Here is a 20,956-nt window from a genome sequence, read left to right as displayed (position 1 = left end):
TTATCCTTACAATATATATATATATATATATATATATATATATATATATATATATATATATATATATATATATATATATATATATATATATATATAATTTTTGCGGTAAAGCCATTGAAGCCTCATTCAGCGTCGGCACGGACGCGCGGCACGCACATTAGTCGTGTCGCTGACATGGAATTTTAAAAGATTTTCAGGTAACCTTCAAGGCAACGCAGCAACTCACACAGAACGGGACAGTCGTGATAAGTATTGTACTACTGAGGCGCGCAATGCGATGTCACGTGTCCATGAATATGGGGGCGTAAAATCAAGAAAGCGACGAGGAGCGGGAACATAGCAAACTGTGTGGCAATCAAATAGAGCCAAGCTTACCAGTGCTTCCGCGATCTTTGTGCATCTATGTAGTACAATGGAATCGTCATTATTTGATATAAACAAAAAGCACCGGTCTCGCAATGCTTTATGTGCGAACCATGATCACGTTTCCAAAACATTGAAAACGCCCATAATACTGGTGACGGTGCTGTTGCATGTATATTTCTTGCACTGCGTTATTACTAAATTATGCAAACGTTTAAAAAGACATGTTACACTCTGACAACATTGTTCGTTGTTTTATCGAATATCGCTGCCACACAAATCTTCGAAATGTTCAATAAACGTTACTATCATGCATGTAAGATCACTTAGGAAGTAAAGCGAATCACCTTTGGTTTGGTCAATTGCGTGGATCATCATAGATGTGGATCATAAGTTGTGTTTCGTGTAATTTATGGCACACATGACTTCCAAATCGACAATAAAATGCAACACATGAAATGTGATAGAAAGCACGAGATGTGTGTATTGGAGCAAATACTTAACTGAAGTGACAACATTGAGCGTCTTGCATGTTTCGTCGTTACAGTACGTCGTTGTATTGCTCGCTGTTAAATAAAATTTCGTTGTAGCAGCACCACTGCTTGTAGTTTGATACTACGCATACACAGTCGCATTTTGACAACTGTCGGCATTCTGAGCTGACTTGCTTGGAAGCCTAAATCATCTTGAGTAAATGTGGTTGAACCCAGAGACACATGTGGAGGAAAGGCACACGGGACTTGGTCCTTGTGTATCCCTGCGCTCAAAGCCCCCATCCCCACCTTTGTCGGCTGAATAATCATCGTTTGAGGTGTATCCAGCAAGCGTGCCGACTTGTTGCTTGTCGCGTCGCAGACTTCCTGCAGTGTTTGCCAACATCGCGGTGTACATGGGTCACGAACGAAACAAAACAGAAAATAAAGTGCCTAAAACGCACGTGTAGAGGATAGGAGTGCTATTTGCCTCGACACCTTTGATGCAAATAGATTCAGTGTGTATAACAAACGAGTAACCCGACGCTCAGATTTTTTTTTTGTTACCGCTCGCATATTCTGCTTGTTGAGAAAGTTCCTCGGAACAATTTATTTCACAGAAATGTGACTATGCGCTCGTCTTTTTACCACAAAGTCAAACACGATATCAGACATCAACAATGTAAAACAAATAGCCTTGCCGTGTTTATTCATCAAAACACAATTTTCTGATCTTCTGTTTTTGCCACACTACAATGCTAAAACAATTGCATAGGGGCTGCAAGAGACTTGCCGGCTCGTTCGTAAAATACCTCATATTAGCAATAGAAAACTTGGTTACGGAACTTTCAGATTCAGCACAGTCCCTTTGACAAAATTTGAGGCTCGAGCGTGAAAACCCCTCTTAGGAAAGCAACTCTTTGGCTTTTGTGGTTACTTGCTCACCTTCTTTAGAGCGCACAGCTTTGTTTGCCTCTTTCTTTCGTGTTCGTCGTTGGCAGCCGGCCGGTGGACATGCGATACAAAGGCACTGATGAAAAGCGTACCCACTTTCACAGAAGTGAGTTGCGGCGCGCCTTCGTCGTCGAACGACAGCATCACAGGTCTTTGAGACGTACGTGCTAATTCGCGTGAGCTTTAAGGTGTGTGAAGGTTTAGATGCGCCAGAAAGTGGAGCTCTGGCAAAGAAAACATACAGTCACCTGTTCGTTCACTGGCTCGTTTCGTCGTCGCTTCTTTAGTCGTTCGCTCTGTCATAACTCCACTACCGTCGTATCTCGCAAATGTTATTTCGGAGCGAGCGCAACCATCCTCAATGCATGCACTTCTTAATCACTGTTGGTGCAACTCGGTTCGCGACGACAAGTGCGTCACGAGCTAACGCATGACGAAATGTTACTCGTGCTCAGTCACTCACCTGAAAGACCAAAATATAATTTAATCAACATAAGCACACTTACTTGAGCATGAGTGAAGCGCTGTTACCGTATTCCCACTTCGCCGAACGAATGCTAAAAACCTGATTTCATTTTCTACGCTTGCAGAGTCTCGACTCGATGATCGGTCGCCCGTATTTCTTCCTACTTTGAGGCACGAGAGACAAAATAGCACCAGCGCCCATCTGCGAGCCTTTGCGCGTGCTTAGAGATTGGCAAGCACGCACGAAGGCTAGAGCGTAGGCGGCGCTTGTAATCCTCTATCGAACCTTCAGAGCAGCGATCGCTCGTGCCCTGTGCCAGTCGTGCATGAGAGCTGATGTGCGCCGCAATTTCATCTAGTAAGAATGGTGAGGATTATTTAGGGCTTGCTGGAGGCCGGGTTGTTAGCGTTTGATCGTAAACGTGTCATATGGAACAATTCGGAGCAAGATTTTACGACCGACAGGAGGGAGCGCTGAAGTGGCTTCGTAAAAATGAAGGCATGGGCAAAGGCAGTTGGGGGAAGTAATGTCGGAAAAGTTATACTGCATGAAAAATTGTGGCAACAGGTGGTCGCTGTGGAAGCATATATATATATATATATATATATATATATATATATATATATATATATATATATATATATATATATATATATATATATGTATGTTAGTATCCCCAAAAAACTGAAACCGCGAAAAAATTGCGAGGCAGAAGAGTCGGGACCCGCCCCCCCCCTTCTAGTTACGGCCCTGGTAAGCACTACTACTACTACTACTACTACTACTACTACTAGTACTACTAAGTACTACTAATATTACTAATACTCTAACTACTACTACTAATCCACTAGACTCATGGTCGGTATTGTCATACAATGTGATGACAGCACATAGCTCATCTACTGTTTCAAGGGCGGACTCGTTTCGCCGTGGTTTCGACGCTCACGTGCCGCAGAGGTCAGGCACTCTCGGATTTCTTCAGAAGCGCTAACTATACTGAGTACGGATAATGTTCAGCGGCTCCGCAACGAGTTCAATCTATTTAGGTAGTCTTCACATAAGGCTTGAGTCTCCTTGTTTGAAGGTTCCCTAAGTCTTGTGCCGCCAGTGCGGGAGAAGAATGTTCCTGTTTAGTCGTGATACCATGTTCGCGTTCCGTTGACGACATCTTAGCCCTACGTTCAGCCCCCAGCAGCCTTCCGCTATTTCAGCATCTCTCTCCCTTTTCGACGGTAGACAGACAAAACCCGGGTGCCACATAACTCGGACGGATGGCAGCTGCCCCCGCCACATTGAACCTCGGCGCGCACGCGACGAGAGCAAAAGAGAACTGTGTGCCTAGAAAAAAGTTACCGCCCAAGCACTCCGTACAGAAGGTTAACCAGCAAAGCTGAAATGTATGGCCCTGGGGCTTATCACTGGGGCCGCACGTCAGTGACTGTATTCCCGCAGTCCGCCATTGTCGCTTGCTTTCGATGTCGCGAGTTTGCTCGCGGCGTGATTAGCAGCATCGCCCCGCCATTGACCCTTGTGATTCCTCAAAATTAAATTGATTCAAAGTTAAATCTGGCCGTCACGTAAGACAATGAATGTCTCATACCCTCGTAAACGCGGCCTCCCCATTACGACGGCCGAAGAGAAGTGAAATTCAACGCTGGAATGATGGGTGGCAACGGAGCCAGCTATATAGGGTAGACGACGACGAACGCGGGAGCAGTGGCACGAGCGCATTCGCGCGGTTGCGCCGAGCGGCGCCAACGAGCTAGCTGTGGAAGATGACGACGACGCTCGAGCCGTTGCTGATGATGATAGTTTTCTGTACACAGGTGCGGACAGACGCACTTTCGTTTCGCCTAGCCATGTCAAGCTTCGCTTTGAAAGAGTGACAGAAGACAGGAGATAGTGGTCACGCCGCCACAAACACAGTTTTCGGTGTTGGAAGAGCTATATACTGATGTTGCCGTGAAAACAAACCAACAAACAAATAACAACGTCTTCTGTAAAACGAAGTTGTTGGAATGCGTGCACTTACACACTAGTGTTGGTTGTGAACAGCAGTACACACTCTTAGGTAAAGTTAGACCCTTTCAGGTGTATCTCTGTCACACAACGATAATCGTCATCTGCCTTGCTTGCGTTTCCTTTCTTGAAAACGCCGCGCCCGCTACTTTCCTGTCGGGAATGCTATGCCATGCAGATAACGCGCATGCCGTTCGTTACTGGAAAGTACCGGGCTCGCCGCGTTAAAGAAAGGAAATGCGAACAAGACAGATGACGATTATTGTTGTGTGGCAAAAGAGTGTAATTTTGCTTAAGAATGTAGGACCCAAGAGACGGTGCTCGGAACGACGTTGACACTGTGGCCGCAAACACCAGGCAGTGCAGCGAGGGACTAGCCATCATTTCCACCATCACCCTTCTCCTCCCTTCCTGTGTCCGCCGAGCCCTTCCGATGAACACGAATACGGGCCCAGCATTCCTTGATTTCAAGGAGTTAGCCTGTGAGACGTAATATGCCATCATGTTGCTCAAGAGCCCGAATTCAGAAAAATTATCTTACGTGAGATCGTTTCCTTACCCTTTGTCCAGTATTTGGGTGCACACTACTCGCAATAGCTATTGGACCGATAGAAGGACGATCGCCTCTATGAACGTTGTGCCATGGTGACAGACGGCCGTGCTAGAGAATGTTACGAGAAATAAACTTTGTGAATACGTTCCAAATGTTCTCAAACCATAACATAATGGTGCTCCCAATCAAATATGGGGCCCTATAACGTAAAACTATTCCAATACGTTTTTATTCCACTTTCCTGACGTAAAATTTACGTAACAGCTGACGCAAGCATCGGGCGGTGACCGGCAGCGTTGCCTGAACAGCCAAATAAAACGCTCTCCTCGTTTATTGGAGGTTACTTTTGTTTGTTTTCGAAACGAATAACATTGCCTACATTGAGCGGTTTTTCTTGCCTAACTGGCTGACAAGAGGCGAGGCCCACGCTCAAGTGGAGAGGATTTCGATGGGGCCGAGTCAGTGCACTGAAAGTAGATAACCGGATGAAGAGGGAGGGGCGGCGTCTGCGATTGGTCCGCTTTCTCTTACTTAGCTTGCGGTGGCTTGTCTAAAATCGCGGCGGCATGCAACGGAACGCTAAAGATGCTGCTAAAACGGATGCTCACCAAAGTAGAGTTGGCACAGGGATGGCCTATATGTGCTGAAAGGGCTTGATAACGTTATACGAGCGCGCAAAACGTTTTGTTATACGCAAATAAATCCATGTTCCCAGGTAGGTGAGAGTAGCCAGTGCCTGAGTGATCGCGGGCAGCCATCTTCTATTCCTTTCGGAACGGAGAAGTCTCCGGCTATTCAGAAAAAATGCAGTTTTGTTCGGCATATTAATGCATCTTTAACGCGTACACATCCCTTTAACTCAATGAGTTTTCGCGGTTTTGTGACGTCGAGTGACAGACATGTGAAGTGGGTGCAGCCTGAAACCTTTTGACCAATAGCAGAGGGTTAATGGCGAAAAGGCGTTGCATTAGAATTTTTTTCTTTTGTTCGGTCGAATCATGCATAATCAATCTTCACACGTCATGTCAGATTGGGAGCTGTCGCAGTTTTCGTGACATCACATGACCGACAAGCGTAGTGGGGGGGGGGGGGGGGGGTCCAAAAATTTTTCGACCAATCGCGGAGCGCTCATTGAAGAATTGGAATAGAAAAGCTTGGAATATAGCTTTACGTTATAGCGTCTATGCATGCGCCTAGAGCTGCGCCATAGTCCGGTAAATTGTAATCACTGCGGTGTGCTTCACCCGCGGGTGTTGTCGCGAGTCAAGCACACCGTTTGAAGAGCGAAGGAAGCACACCGAAAAAAGAAAACTGCGTCTCCTATTTTTGGCTCCGCAGACAGCAACACGGTGAGAAAATGGCTCGACGTTTCTTCAGTTGTACCACTCCGTGGAGGGTGCGACCTACTTCGCGCCTGGATTTGATCCAGGCATAATGGCGCATTATTATCGTAGCAACAAACTTATAGCAACGATATACTGCAAAATGAAGTTCGAAAGCACGCACACAAAGAAGTGCGCAGGAGATGCACCAATCCTCAACTTCCACTTTTATTGAAAATGTTTGTTTATATCCTAACAACATATCGAAAGGCTTTGACAAGGTATAAAGCAGGAGAGACGGCAAAACAAGTAAGACACACCGTGATATGACCCACTATTTCTGGCCATGTCATACGATAATCAACCGCGGCATATACAGGGTGTTTCAGCTAACTTTAGTCAGAGTTTGAAAATATGTCGATGCACTCTAAGACGACGTGACCAAATGCATGTTCCTAAATTTTGTATGTTGTGTGTCACGCTCTTTTTGTATTTTGCTTAATTATGCAATTAGTCAAGATTAATTAACCAACTTCTGAAGCAACGAACGTAGGCCAAAAAAGAAAAAAAATCCAATTAGAAATTTGTAGAGCGCCTTGCCAAATGTTCGATTAGACAGTTTCTAACTTTCTATCATTAAGTATTAGTGTTCTTCAGGTTACTGCGGATGCCCGGGAGAAAAAAAAAAAGATACCGCGTGACGTACCCGCTTGCGCGCCGTGATTGCAGCGCTCCCTAGCTGTCCGCGAACAAATGAACATAGCATTTAGCAGGGCGTACTGCCGCTTAATATGGCGACAGGTCAGTGACGAAGGCGTTGGCTGTGCGATTTACGCCAGCGATGTGCTTCCCTGGCGGCGGTTTATGATAGCGATAAGCAGACGCAGCGGTACCACACCCGGCTAAATGCTATGTTCGTTTGTGCGCGGAACGCTTGGGAGCAGTGCAATCATGACGCGCAAGCTGGTATGTCACGTGATTACTTCATATTTTTATTCTTTTTATACTTCTTTTTTTTTATTCGCCGGGCATCCGCAGTAACCTGAAAAACAGTAATACTTAATAGATAGAAATTTTGAAACTGTCCAATCGGACGTTTTGCAAAGCGCTCTACAACTTCCTAATTGGAATTTTTTGCCTAACTTCGCTGCTTCAGAAGTTGGTTAAATAGCCTCGACTAATTATGTAATTAAGCAAAATACAAAAAATATAGCGTGACGCACTGCATACACAAAGTGAGTAACATGCATTTGATGGCGTCGTCTAAGAGTGCATCGGCATATTTTTAAGCTCTGGCTAAAGTTAGCTGAAACACCCTGTACATGCATCATACATGGCATGTTCTCCAAGATTACGTTCCTTACTTGCCAGGTCACTGTGTTCGTGTTCTTTCGCGCTTCCCTTTTTGCAATATGAACACGCAGGAAATCGCTCACCTGTGTACATGCTGCCACAGTAACCACTCCTTACCAACAAAGCCTCCTGGGCGCCGCCATAACCTAATTGTTGTTGCGAGCGCGAGTGCCTGCTCACAACACGAGGAAAGTGGCAGCGCGTGCTCCGAACTCAAAGAAGCGCTTGTACCAGCACTGCCGCAGAAGCAGTACGCATTTCTGCCGACAGACAGCGCATGGAAACTCGAGAGCACCGTCTTTCATTTTCAACGACTCGTAGAGACATAAAGCACTCGCCTCAAACACCTCCAAGGGAAATGTTTCGAAAGGAAAAGAACACGGACATGAGGGCCCGAATTCGAAAAGCTTTTCTTTTGTAAGTTTTCTTGCCACTGGTCGGACGCGTTCGCTATTAATACGTCCAGCACCAGGACTGGGTGAAATTTTCTCTTGAGAACAATTCTAACGTAAGAGATTTTTTTCAATGAACACACGCTGAGGATCGCAGAACGGCAGCAAAGGTATCAAGGCGGCATAGATACATGTCGCGCATTGCACGTGACGGCGCAGGTTAGGCTCACTTACTTAGCACTGCCAGGTATTTGCTCCTTCATTGTGCACCTCCTTGTTTATCGTTAAAGACGGACGTGCAGTCTACACTGAGAAACATGGCAATCGCCCATGTGGAAATGCTGTTAATCGGGCAGCATTATTAGTATTTCGTAAACTTGCTATATCAAGGCTTTTGGACACTATAACCACTTGGCCCTCAACACCAAGAAAACATTTTCAGGCAGCGGACACTCGCATGTAAATGGCTTATTTTTCTTGCTGCTAGAGTTTAATAAAAATACTACAAAGGAGAATCTAGTGCTTATGTCAGCACGAGCAGTTACAATGCTGGTGCAACAAGTACGTCGATGAAGCATCTTTTTCTTTATTTTTTGTTTGAGGGAGGCGTTTTCCAGCATATACGTGCCCGATTTCGTCGTGCGCTTTAGTTGAAAATTGACCTCAAACAAGAACAGCATTCCTCGCAAACAGCAAGGAGAGCTTCGCCTAAACCTGGGAGAAGGGTAGGGGGAGGTATTGCTGATTGGCTGGTGGAACCTGTCTCCATCTGATGCGCACCCTAGCCAAGCCAATCGGAACTCCAGCAGCAGACGAAATGGACAAGTCCACTAGGTGGGCATTGCGGTACCCCTCCTGATCTCATTGGGTGTTTTTTCCCTGTCGAAATTGTAAGTTTACGCATTATTTGAGCTGCTTTTAGTGCCCCGTCCAACAAAAGCAGGTAGTTTGTATTATCAAACATGCCCCTCGTCCAGCGATCCGTACAGCCAAATTTTAAGACATGAGGATTGCGGTATAATTCAACACGTTAAACGTTTTATTTCGAGAGCCCATTTTTAATTGGGCTAAGTTACGAGTTGACTACCGCACAGTCAGCCATGAAAGAATTCTGCACAGCAACAAGGCACCATCAAATATGAGGAACATTTGATTTCAGTACATACGAGCAATAGGCATCGTTTTAAGATCCGCCATTAAGTGCGTTTTTAGCTGAATTTATGTTCTAATGGGATAGTTGGAGCTTGAGAATGGCATCTGCATATGCAGTTTGCGCAAAGTCTGCGTAGTAGGATTTAAGTGTGATATCTGATGTGCACGAAAAATGGAAGCGAATGTGAAAGACGGGACAGCGCTTTCTTGTCTTCTGTTGTGTCCTCCATTTGTGCACCTATGCAGTTGCGCTCTTCAAATCCTATTATGATGATCATCGACCAATTAGCCCGACTCGCAAACTTGTCCATGGTCTACTCGCGAGCTGATTTGGCATACACAAATTCTTCAATCCCAAGGATAACAGTCATAATGAATTTGCCAAGCTAAAAACAATTTAATGGTTTCAACGACGGATTTAGCTATAGTCTTCACTAGAGACAATACAGAATAACCCATGCGGTTCCTAGGAGGATGCGTGTGCTACAGTTGCCTGTTTTTGAGCCGCACTAAAGTACCTCTTGAAGGACAGGCCACTGCGGTGCAAAGGTCCAGGTAGGTGCACAGCATGCGTCAAGCGTGGCACATGGCGAGGGGCGCGGAGGCTTTGCTGACGAGCCGATCTGCGCGCCATCTTCAGCCGCCCAGGTTTTCGACGACGTGGCGATGCCGTTGCTACTTGGCGGCTGGCGCAGCTTGCGCATCTACGCTTTCTTCTCATTCTTCTCTTCAGGAGATGTTACAGCGCTAAGGAGCCTTGGGGTCAGCAGCTCCGATGCAGAGCCCGTATTAGACACAGCATGGTACATGTCGTTGATGTCCTGCTGGTAGTACTTTTGGATGTGGATGCGTCGGATCTTGAGCGCAGCCGTCACCAACTCTGATTCGGGCGTCCAAACCTCCTTGCAGAGTTTGTACTTGAGTGGGATTTCGTACTTTACGAGGCCACCTACGTCAAAAATGTGGAGGCGAGGTCAGAAATGGGAAGCGTAAGTGCCAAACACAGGAGCACCGTTCTCGATCGAATGTGCTTAAGGCAATACTTTCAAATTGGCCTAGCGCAAAACACAGCGCAATGTCCCTCTACGCTGTTAAGGGTGTTCCTTGACAGCCTTGACGGCACATCAAGGAACGCCATGTTAAGGAACGGCTGATACTGTTAATACAGTCGACAGGCACGCGGCCGAAATCAATGCCGACGGGCAAGATTATCCATCCCACCCATAAGTCTCCTTCTTCGTCACAATCACGTTTGCTGGTGCAGACAATCGGTGTCACCGAAAGTAATCGACTGAAAATATGGTGCCGCAGGGTCGACGTAATATCTGTGGCTGGCGCCTCGGCTCTGGCTGGGCGATACAGGTTACGGCTTTGTGTAAGGCTGCAAAGTGCGTAGTTGTAGTCCCGGGGACGAATTTTCATTCTGCGGTGCCATGTATTATTAGCGTCCAAAGCGGCCACTTTATAAGCTCACCCCATCACTGGAAAGGCAAGAAAGCATTTTCTTACGTTACAAGCGAACAAGTCATAATATTAACTGCCAATGTTCCTGCTTGAAAAGATGCCAAGATGCCGCCAGAGAAGAAAATGACTATTTTGGCGTACACTTGCAGTTATTTGACCGTTTAAAACGCTGTTCATATCAGGAGAGTGAACGTTGTTGCAACTGAATGTCAATTCGTCAGCTTATATCGGTCAAGAAGACGATTGTGCCTGTGATTAATTTTGTTTTTAGCGATTTCTGACTTGTTACAGTATCATGCAAGATTTCGCTGAAAACTGCGGTACCCACCGACATAATGGGGAAACGCATCATTGCATTCAGTAATACTTGTTGCTGGGCTAGTCGCTTCATACTGTATTACGGGCCATAAGAACTATGGCCACTTAACGCAAGTTGACCAAAACATAAGGGGAGAAAGGGACAAGAAAAGTCACTGTGTCCCTTCCTCCCCTTATATTTATGCCGAATCGCGCTAAGTTGTCATAGTTATTATCGTCCGTAACAAAGCATCATTGCACTGCTCAGAGACAATTTGGTCAGAGTCAGATATATGTGTAGATAGATGCAATGCTTTTAGTGGTTGGTTTTCATTGACGGTACTGCCACGTGATACCTGCGCGTTTTTGTCTTGTAACTTGGTGCGCAATCTCTTGTGACGTCCTCCAACCTCCCCTTTTCGATGTATTCCTTAGTGTGTAGCGCATACAGATGAGACGGAGGCTGCCCACCCAGCATCAATTGCGTTGAGGTCTTCTGCGTTGTAGTGTGCGGAGTCGTATGCTGCTTAAACAAAAACTGTGACAGCCGGCAGGAGAGTCTATCATCAGTCAGCTTCTATCTTCGTTTCTGTCACCATACCTTCCGCTTGTTGGTTTGCAGCTGGGGGGGGGGGGGGGGGGGGTATGGAGCTGATGTTATGTGTTTGATTCTGTTCAATGTGAAGAACCATTGCATCTCCCATAAAACTAATGCTGTGCCACTATCAGAAACCAGCACTTGCAGTATGCTAAAGATGGCTAAGAGCGAGTGTAGCATGTATGTAGCCATCGAATTAGACTGTGATGGCACCGGTATGACTTCTAGCCACTTGGAGAAGGCATCCACTATGATAAAAGCAAAATGCGGCTCTTTCCATGGTTCCCGTGAACGTAATAATTCCGGCATCGCAAATGCTGGCAGAAGGCGGCTGCGCATTTGGCATGTTTTAGATGACCACACCTTGCCCTCTATATAGGCATGCAATCGAGGCCACCAGAAGTGACAACGAGCGCAGCCTTTCATCGTAGTCCTTCCAGGTAGTTAGAGCGAAGGAAAGTCATAGCTTCCTTTCTAGCCTCTGTTGGAATCATTACGCGCATGCCCCACAATACACAACCACGGTGCGTTGATAGTTCCTACACATCACTTTTGTATAGGGTTGAAAGTCGGTACCTTTCTATGACACGGTATACTTTATATACCGTTTGCAAATCCTTAAACTTCGGAGACTGGAATCTTCTACTGTCAGTTTTGCTATTTTCTCGGCACTTAATGCAGGTTTATGCAGACCTGTAATCATCAGAACGTCACCCGGTGCCACAGATTCATAGGAATGCGAGGCAAGTGGCAGTCGGCTGAGCGCGTCCGCATTCTGTTGTCTTTTTCCTTCCCGATACAACAGCTCGTAGTCGTAGGTGCTCAAAATCACGTACCAACGAAGCCTCCGCGGTGACAGCGCTTGCTGAATCTGCTTCCTACGACACATTATTCCGAGATGTGATTTATGGTCAGTTATTAAAAATACATGCCGACCAGCAGTGTACTGATGAAAGTGCGTGATGTCGAACACGACTGCAAGCCCTTACCTGTCCAGTTGGGAGGAGTTTCTTTCGCATTTAACAAGCATTCTTGACACAAACGTGACAGCTACTTCGTGTGCGTTTCCATGTACTTGTTCAAGGACTGTTCCTAACCCTTATGGTCGTCATTAGTGGACGAGAATCGTCCTAATGCAAAAAGTACCTTACACTCCCAGAGTGCGTCCTTTGGTCTATTGAAGGCAGCTCTGTGAGAGGCTTCCCATTACTTCACTTTTTGATACAACAGGCGATGAAGTAGTACGGCTATCGATGCTTTGTCACGAAGGAAGTGGCTGTAAAAACCTAACATTAAAACTATTAAATCCGCGGCATGTTTGTTGGCTCTCGAGTCTTCGTTATAGCTTAAACATTTCAGGTGCCGGTTCAACCCCCTTACACTTCACTTTGTAGCCTCTAGGAACTGTACTGCACGAAATCCGAACTTGCATTTCTCCTTGTATGCCGAGGGGCCTGTTTTCTACAAGAGCTGCAAAACAGCTTTCAGCCGATCTATATGTTCTTCGTTTGACGCTGCGATGATGAGAATATCGTCTAGGTAAGCGCAAATGCGGGGCAGTAGAGCTAGCAATTAATCCATGAGGCATTGGAATGTGGATAGTAAGGCCGAAACGCTGAACGGTAGATACTTCTGCAAGCACCAGCCTTTAATGCTATTGATGGCCAGAAACTCAGAAGTGGCCTTGTCGACGTGTAACTGTTGATAAGCGTGTGCTACCTCGTTCTTTGAACAGGCCTGTCTTCCACATAGAGTTGAAAGCAGCTGCGTTGACAGCAATGGCGTATCCTCTGTCACTCGCTCATCCTCTGTAGTTGGCTTGATGTCTGCGTTAAGCATGCTCCTGTAGACGCCACACAATTGTAGTGATCCATTCATCTTCCTAACAGCCATCACAGGGGTCGTCCAGCCAGAGGTGGAGACTGGCTCAATTATACTTTGAGCATGTAGTTTGAAGAGTTGTCGGCATATAGCATCGCGTACTGCAAATGACATTTCAGAAACTTTGGCGTCGCGTTTTTCTTTAGATAGATGGGTTACAGGTGGTCCTGAATGCCCAGTGAGAGTTTGAACGAACACAGCAGAGAACTGGCTAGTGCAGCGTCGTTTGTCGCTTCAGCGAGCTTGTTAGGCCCATGCAGCACAATTCCTTGTTTTCCGAACCAGTCTTTTTGTAAAAAACTAGCTAAAATTCCGCAAGCCAGGAGCAAGAGAAACTTGCTTTCTTTTCTTTTAATTCGGGACGTCATTGCGCGAGGACAGATTGAACGCTTGCCGGTGCTCCTTGCGGCACTGCCCTGCGTCCTGCATCCTGCGGAAGACATAGGCAAATACGATCGCTCGGACCCGCGCAGTTCGCAGGACCACCCCAGCGAATGACTTAGGCCCTGGTGCAGGGCATAGGTGAACCATTCGCTAGGTAACCTTGCGCAATGAGTCGAACATTCTCGACTCCTCAGCGTGTCTCTATCGAGAAACTATTGTATGTATTTCTGTTAGCTGGCATTGTTGTAAAGGAGCCATAAATGTATTTTTCTTAATGTTCGCACGACTATGTGGTCCGTTCTTTGTTGCCAGGAGCACACTTGAGATCCCTGAACCTTTACTTTTGATAACGCGCCATTTTATTGCCGATTGAGCGAAATGTACATAAAAAAAAACTCCCCCCCCCCCCCCCGAGAAAGCTGTGAAAATCTGCCTTTAACTTTCGTGCCTCATTTCGTGCCTCACTCCGTTATCACGGAGTGCCGCAATAAAAACGCTGTTATCGTGATAACGATAACAGCGTTATCGTATGCTTTCAGTGATTGTGGCACGCATGTAAGGCTTTTTGCATCGGTGTGTCCATGGCACAAGAAATCATCCTTTCGCATGTATGTATGTTCGAATTTGCCACAAAGTAAGTGTTTTTTTTCTTCCATAATCATCAGGGACATGTTTCAGTATCCTTTGAAATAAAAGAATCCCGCTACCATTCCAGAGAATGTGTACGTCCAATTTCTTGTGTATTTTATGGCAAACATTCTTAAGCTAAGAATAGCTGAAATAAAGAGCGTTGACATGTTAGACTTCTTTATACATTTGCGGACTACTGACGACTCAGATGCTCATTGCTGCCTGATAAATTTGAAACTGAAAGTTAACCGCCTATTCTAAGAGGCAAAACAGCAAATGTCCTTGAACTTCTATATGTGCAAGTTCCAATGATCGATAAGACAAGTTGGGCGTGAAATTCTGATACTAAAGATTATACGTATCTACACATTTATAGTAAGCCTAGGGCACTGTCTTCAAGTGTTACACTACTCCTGTTTTCCTCTGATGTTTACATTAGCGTCAGCGCAAATGCCTTGAGCAAAGATCGAGGAGCCAGCCTGACTTTTTTTTCTTAAATTTACATGTAGTCAAGACCAGAAAGAGAGAGGGAGAGAGAGATAGGGAGAAAAACAATTGTTTCTTACGCCACAGTTTGCCTATCGCGAACAAGGCGGGACTAAGCAACAACTTACTTTTCTTGCAATGAGTTGAAAGTTCGTTGGTTACGGCATTGTGCAAAATGACATTTTCACAAAGCTGTGCCAAGCTTTGGTCCTCAGCAATGGAGAGGGACTTCGATGTCTGCTTCAGGGCTGCCTCATTCGGTTGGATCAGGGCGATGATGAAGGTGCTCAGCGAGCTTCCGTACGCGCAGACGTTGTCAACCAGCGGATGCGTCTTGAGCACCGTTTCAACCTTACCCAGGGACACGTACTCGCCGTACTGCAACTTGACCAGGTCCTTCTTGCGGTCTGCAACATAACAGAAACACGCACGCATACTATGACCCTTTGACGCCACATGTTCTACGCACGCCTTTGAAGAAAGCGATTTAGGGCCTACTATTCTACTATTAGTGCGTTATTAGTACCGCTACTATAGGGCGTTACCAATGACCTTTCCTCTTTCGTAGCTCACTCGTACTGGCGGCAGACAGTACTGGCGGCCCCCCCCCCCCCCTCGAAATTTTTTCGTTCTGTGATGCACCGCCAACCAAAACAATCCACGGCGCCGGAAATCATTCTGGATTTTCTCTAGAATGTATTTTTCGCGCCCGAAAATACATTTCGGCGCTGAGATGGTGAACTCGGGCTGGATTTCGTGGCGACGCCCATGCACCTGGAGGCACATAACGCAAAGATCCCCGTCCAAGCACAAAGTTTCAAGGGTGCTTTGATGGCGAGCGGGCCCGCCGCGGCATCTCGCAGAGGCCGCAGAATCTACGGAGCGCATGGATTTCAATTAAGAAACATTAGAGGTATAAAATCACATGATGTTTTGATTCGAAAGGAGCAATGACATTTCCAGAGTCGTGCTTTAGATTTTCATTTCCGGATCTTTGTGGGTTTATTGTGCTTATTAACATTTGATGCCAAAGATGCATTTACTTTTATAAAGTCGTACATCGGACCATACAACGAAACAAGCCAAATCAATACACTATCAGACAAGTTGGCAAAGCACGCAGCGAGGTCCGATGAGACGAAGCGTTGTGATGGTTCACATTTGCCATCATGTCACAGAAAACAATATCAACATCTTTGTCACCTGCGCCAAAGCAACCATGCATGACAAGACACTAAAGCCAGCAAAGGTAACTGCGTTCTTAATTATTTTTTCTACTTTAAATTTTATTCGCGAGAACACATGAACCTCTCCAAATTTCTGTTCTCGCTACCCCAGGCTACCAGAGCCAGCCCGAGGTCATGCGTTTTTCATGTGTGGCCCTAACAACCGCGCGGCGGACTGCGGTGCGCGTTCGTTTTTTAACACGTTTTTAAAGCCGGTGTCGGCGGCGTTGGCCATGAGTGAAAAATCCCGGCAGGCAATTTATCAATAAAAATAACTTGCAAGATGGGCTGCGTGGGAATCGCACCAGGGTCTCCGGAGTGTGAGGCGGAGACGCTACCACTCAGCCACGAGTTCGATGCTTCAAAACGGTACAATAGCGCCTCTAGTGAATGCGGTGTTATCTTAGAACCGTGCCGTAGAAAGTTATCCTGCGGTGTATATCAGTAATTATGAGCATGTAACTTATAGAAGTTGCAGTTACACGAGTAGCGAAGTACGTTTCCGCTACATCTCTTCTGCGCTTTCCGCACACGCAGCGCCATCTTGCGGCAAAGACAGAAGACCCCCTCCTCTCAATGTACGGCGCCCTGACAGGTGGCGCGCCACGCGCGCATTGGGGCTCTGCGGGGACCGGTTCGAGGCGCGTCGCGTCCCCGACTCCCTCTCCCCTAACGACGCTTCGCCGTGCTCCCTCACGGGTTGCAGAATCAAGCATCCTTCCTTTCTTTATATCACTATCTATATATCTCCCTGCCCGTGCCGATTACGTCGTTTGGCTGGCGTAGTTCATTTCCCCTTCTGAGACACCGAGTTCTTTGGTTCGTTCCGCTTGCTCAGGCGCACGTTTCGTTGCCGAGCCGGACGCTGCGTTGCTCGACGCTCACCGCGTGTTTGGTGGGTGCGACGTCCGATGCGGGGCGCCTCGTGAGTGATCGCTGCGCCGTAGCGCATTGTCTTACACCCCTTGGCGGGTCGACGGGAACGCTGTCGCGTTCCACCATAGCCTCCTATATTTTTCATGCCCGCGCAATGGTGCCGCGGAGACCGTCCATTGCCCTCTCCTTTCCTCCTCGATTTACGCCTCGGCTCTCCGCGAGAGGCGCTCACACCCCATACTACCTAAAATGCTGCCCTCACATGCCAGACCGAGCTACGCGTCGAGGCCCATCGAAGCACCCTAACCGATCCGTCAAGCAAGAGTTGTGCGATTTCCGTCGTGTTGGTTGCAGGTAAGCGTATGCGTTTTGCAACAGCAGCATGTTTATATACATATTTTCTTGAAATATCAGGGATGCATGACCGAACTTGTAAGCAGTGTACACAAATGAAGCGACCGTTTGTTTACTAGATTTTCCGCGACCACGTGTTAGTTGTTGGCGTTGTTGCAACGTGTATTGCTTTACTAGTGTAAGATCAGTGATTTACGATGCACAGTTCTTATCGTTCCCTTGCGTTACTTTCTTTTTTATACCCAATCAGTTCTCTATCTGCAGTGTGGAATCGGTTGTGGTGCCCTGCGCCCGACAAGATGCCGTACTGCTGTGTGCCACGCTGCAAGTCATCCAGTAAACAACGGACGCCGGGCATATCGTTCCACGAAATACCAAGCGACCCGGAACTGTGCGCAAAATGGCTGAAAGTCATTTCTCGTGAAAACTGGGTGCCGAATACGACGTCGTGCTATTCTACTGTATGCAGCCGACACTTCAGTTCCTCTGACTTTAAGGAAGGTTTCAAAATTCGGAAACTTAAGAAAGATGCTATTCCCAGCATTTTCGAAGAATATCCTGCGTACTTGCAGCCTCCTAAAAAAAGAGAGAGAAGCTACGCGTCAGTGAAAAAGCGCGAGGCTGCTGCGCTAGCCAACCCACCACCGCCGAAGCGACGAGCACTCATTGATGATAACCAAATGGAGTCGTGTCCGCATCCGCTCTACGAATTGCCGGTTGTCGACGTCGTCTTTGAAGATTTGTCACCTGTGGACTGCACCGCTACCGAACCGTTGCCACCCGTGAAAAACGGTGCTAGCGAGCGCTGCATCGCCGCGACTTTGCAGATGGACAGAGCAGTGCAGGTGTCCTCACAATTCTCGGTTTCGACAGTGGACAAACGAAAGTGGAGACGCAAAGAACGAGACTTAAACGCGCATATTGAGCGGCTCAAGAATACCGTCGACAATTATAAACAAGAAATACAAAAGCTCAAGGAAGAGTGCTTTGTTCATGCATTCCTCCAAGTTGTCGAGAAAGCGAAGGAGAAAGACTTGGCTGCGTCAGTATTAGTAGAACAAGTTAAGAATTTCGGGAAAACGAAACCAACGTGGTCTGATCTGACAGTGCGCCATGCTGTAGTTTCACGTAACCTCTCGACTCGCGCATACGAGCACATAAGGACTACAGGCATTCTCCGGCTGCCCAGTCGAAGCACCCTGGAGCGTTTTACGGGCACATCACGTGGCGAAGTTGGCGTGACGGAACTCGCGAAGCAAAGGCTGTCAACCGAGCTCGCTTCTCATCCCTCATCGCAACCCAGAGCGTGCTCTTTAATTGTCGACGAAATGCGCGTGAAACAGAGGCTACTTTACCATAAACAAAGGGACGCCTTCATCGGTGAAGTAGACTATGGTAGGAGCTTTCCTAAGGAAACAACAAATGAGCCTGTGCTAGCCAACTCACTTCTGTGCTTCGTCCTCAACGGCCTTTCAGTTTCGTTTAAAATACCCGTGGCATACTTTTTCACGAGAAATTGCACTGGCCGCGAGCTGCACACGCTCATGCGACACGTCCTGAATGAAGTTGAAAACATAGGATTTTTCATCGTGCGCATTGTCACCGACAACCACAAAATCAATGTCTTAGCGTGCCAACTTCTATGCAACAGAAGCCTCACGCATTGCATTGAGCACCCAGGAACACCAAATCGAAAGCTTTTCTTAGCATTCGATCAGTGCCACTTGGTCAAAAACGTGCGCTCGCAGTTTTTATCGCGTGACATTGGAAAAGGCGGCGAAATAACGGCGAACCACTTAAAGAGCCTCTACAAAATGCAGCAAGGCAGCCTTGTAAAGCCAGTTAGATTTCTAACGAGAAAACACGTGTTCCCCACAAACATCGAAAAAATGAACGTAAGAAGAGCAATCCAAGTTTTGTCTCCTGCGGTGACAGCGGCACTGAAGCTCCTGCAAGAGCAAGCGGGCCACACATGCGACGCAAGTTTCGCGGGTGTCGGACCGACCGTTGAATTCATGGACACCGTGCACCGCTGGTTCATGCTCATGGACGTGAGCAATTGTACCCAGCACACACACCAGAACAATGCCGATTGCAAGCAGTTCGAATTTACAAGCGATGAACGGTTAATTTGGCTTGAAACAAGTTTCCTCGACTACCTGGCCGATCTCTAAAGCCAGTGCCTGGCGAAGAACTTCTTAACCAAGGAGACTTACGAAGGCCTGGTGATGACAACTCGTTCAAATGTTGAGTGCATTCGATATCTTCTTGAAGAGATGCGCTTTCACTTTGTTTTAACGAGAAAAATGTCGTCTGACCCAATCGAGTCGTTTTTTGGCTGGCTGAGGAAGTCAGCAGGGTCAAATGATCAAACGGATGCCCGAGCTGTTCTGTCAGGTATTGAGAAGACTCTGAAGACTGGCATCGCGTCGGCGGCTGGTACGAGCAACGTAATGGCAGCAGAAGGCAGCGATTGCTTGTCAACGCTGCCGCAACAGAAAAACACAAGGGAAGGAACCAGCGAGGAATTCCCTGCAGATGCATGTAGAGAGCTCACAGAGCGACTCAAGCGAGGACAGCCTCTGCTTCCTACTCCAGATGTCGCAGCATTGGCTATGGTCGGCGGCTACTTGGCAAGAGTTGTACAAGAAAATATCAATTGCGAGGAGTGCGTCAGCCTGTTAAAAAAGCCAAACGCCTCGGCGCCCTCGGACTCGCTGATAAAGCACCAAGACCGCGGTGGACTCATCTACCCATCTGGACAACTTTTAGCGGTTCTCTACGCATTAGAGAAATTTATCGACGTTCTTCTCGCAAGAAGAAGGCACATGAATCAGCCTTTGAAGGAGGCTGTGAGTAATGCCGCTGCAATACTCCGCGAGCACAAAACTTTGATGTGCTCGACGCCAGGACACCAAGAGAACCTGCTGCAACTGTTGCTGACAAAGTTTTTTCGCCCAATATTCACAAATTTTGCAATGAAGGCGACAGACAAACACGACATGGCTAAAGTGTTTGAAATAAAACCGCTGTCACGTAAGACCCTCAAACTGTGAGCTTTGATCTCACAGTTCGGCGCTTTTTGGTGAAGGGCTGGCTCTCCACAACATGTTTTGTGTTGCGCACTTCCACTGTACATTGTGTACGAACATCAATTTAACGTGCGATTAAATTTTATAATTCCATCTCAAATACGAACGCCAAACTTGTCTCCACAAGCGCGTGCGCAAGCGGCGGCGTCGCGTCGTCTGCTCTGGGACAGGGTATGGGAAGGCAGCGCGGTCTGGTGGCGGGCGCATGAACTAGGCGGTACGGACGGCGCGCTTTGTTCCCCCACTCAGTGAGCGGGCATGAAAAAATATAGGAGGCTATGGTTCCACTCTTGAAGGCGAAGCTTAAGCGTCCTCCAATTTTTCTCTGGCCGAGCGGATTTTGGCCTCGGAGAGTTTTGGACGCTTTCTGGCTAACAGACGAGAAAAGGAAGCAATGGTCGCTCGCCGTCACCATTGTTGGGACTCGACAGATTGCAACGCGCTCGCTTAAGGGCATCACCATCGTTTCGATGTTATCGCAACGTCTACGGAAAGTCTTATCTCGCCAGTGTAGAATAACGAGCAGCACGCATATGGTTCTCTGTGGGCCAAGCGTCTCACGTTTTCTTGGATATTCCTTAGGTAGTTACATTAGGTGCCCCAAGTCGGCATTCAATTGTG

General features: G+C 47.1%; 1 protein-coding gene across 2 annotated transcripts in view; it reads right to left on the bottom strand.

Moving 5' to 3' along the window:
- Positions 1 to 9,420: 9,420 nt before the first annotated feature.
- LOC139049111 (fatty acid CoA ligase Acsl3-like) overlaps positions 9,421 to 20,956 on the bottom strand; it is a 133,403-nt gene continuing 121,867 nt past the window's right edge. For both annotated transcript variants that reach the window (XM_070524333.1, XM_070524341.1), the window contains 2 exons: positions 14,916 to 15,194; positions 9,421 to 9,996 (listed from right to left, as the gene is read on the bottom strand). In XM_070524333.1, the coding sequence (XP_070380434.1) occupies positions 9,752 to 9,996; positions 14,916 to 15,194 (524 nt within the window). In that variant the 3' untranslated portion in view covers positions 9,421 to 9,751. The remainder of the gene's footprint in view (positions 9,997 to 14,915; positions 15,195 to 20,956) is intronic.

The sequence above is a fragment of the Dermacentor albipictus genome, chromosome 1 (assembly GCF_038994185.2).
Source record: "Dermacentor albipictus isolate Rhodes 1998 colony chromosome 1, USDA_Dalb.pri_finalv2, whole genome shotgun sequence".
NCBI lineage: Eukaryota > Metazoa > Arthropoda > Arachnida > Ixodida > Ixodidae > Dermacentor > Dermacentor albipictus.
Note: the sequence above shows the minus strand (reverse complement) of the source record. Positions and strands in the feature narration are given on the sequence as shown.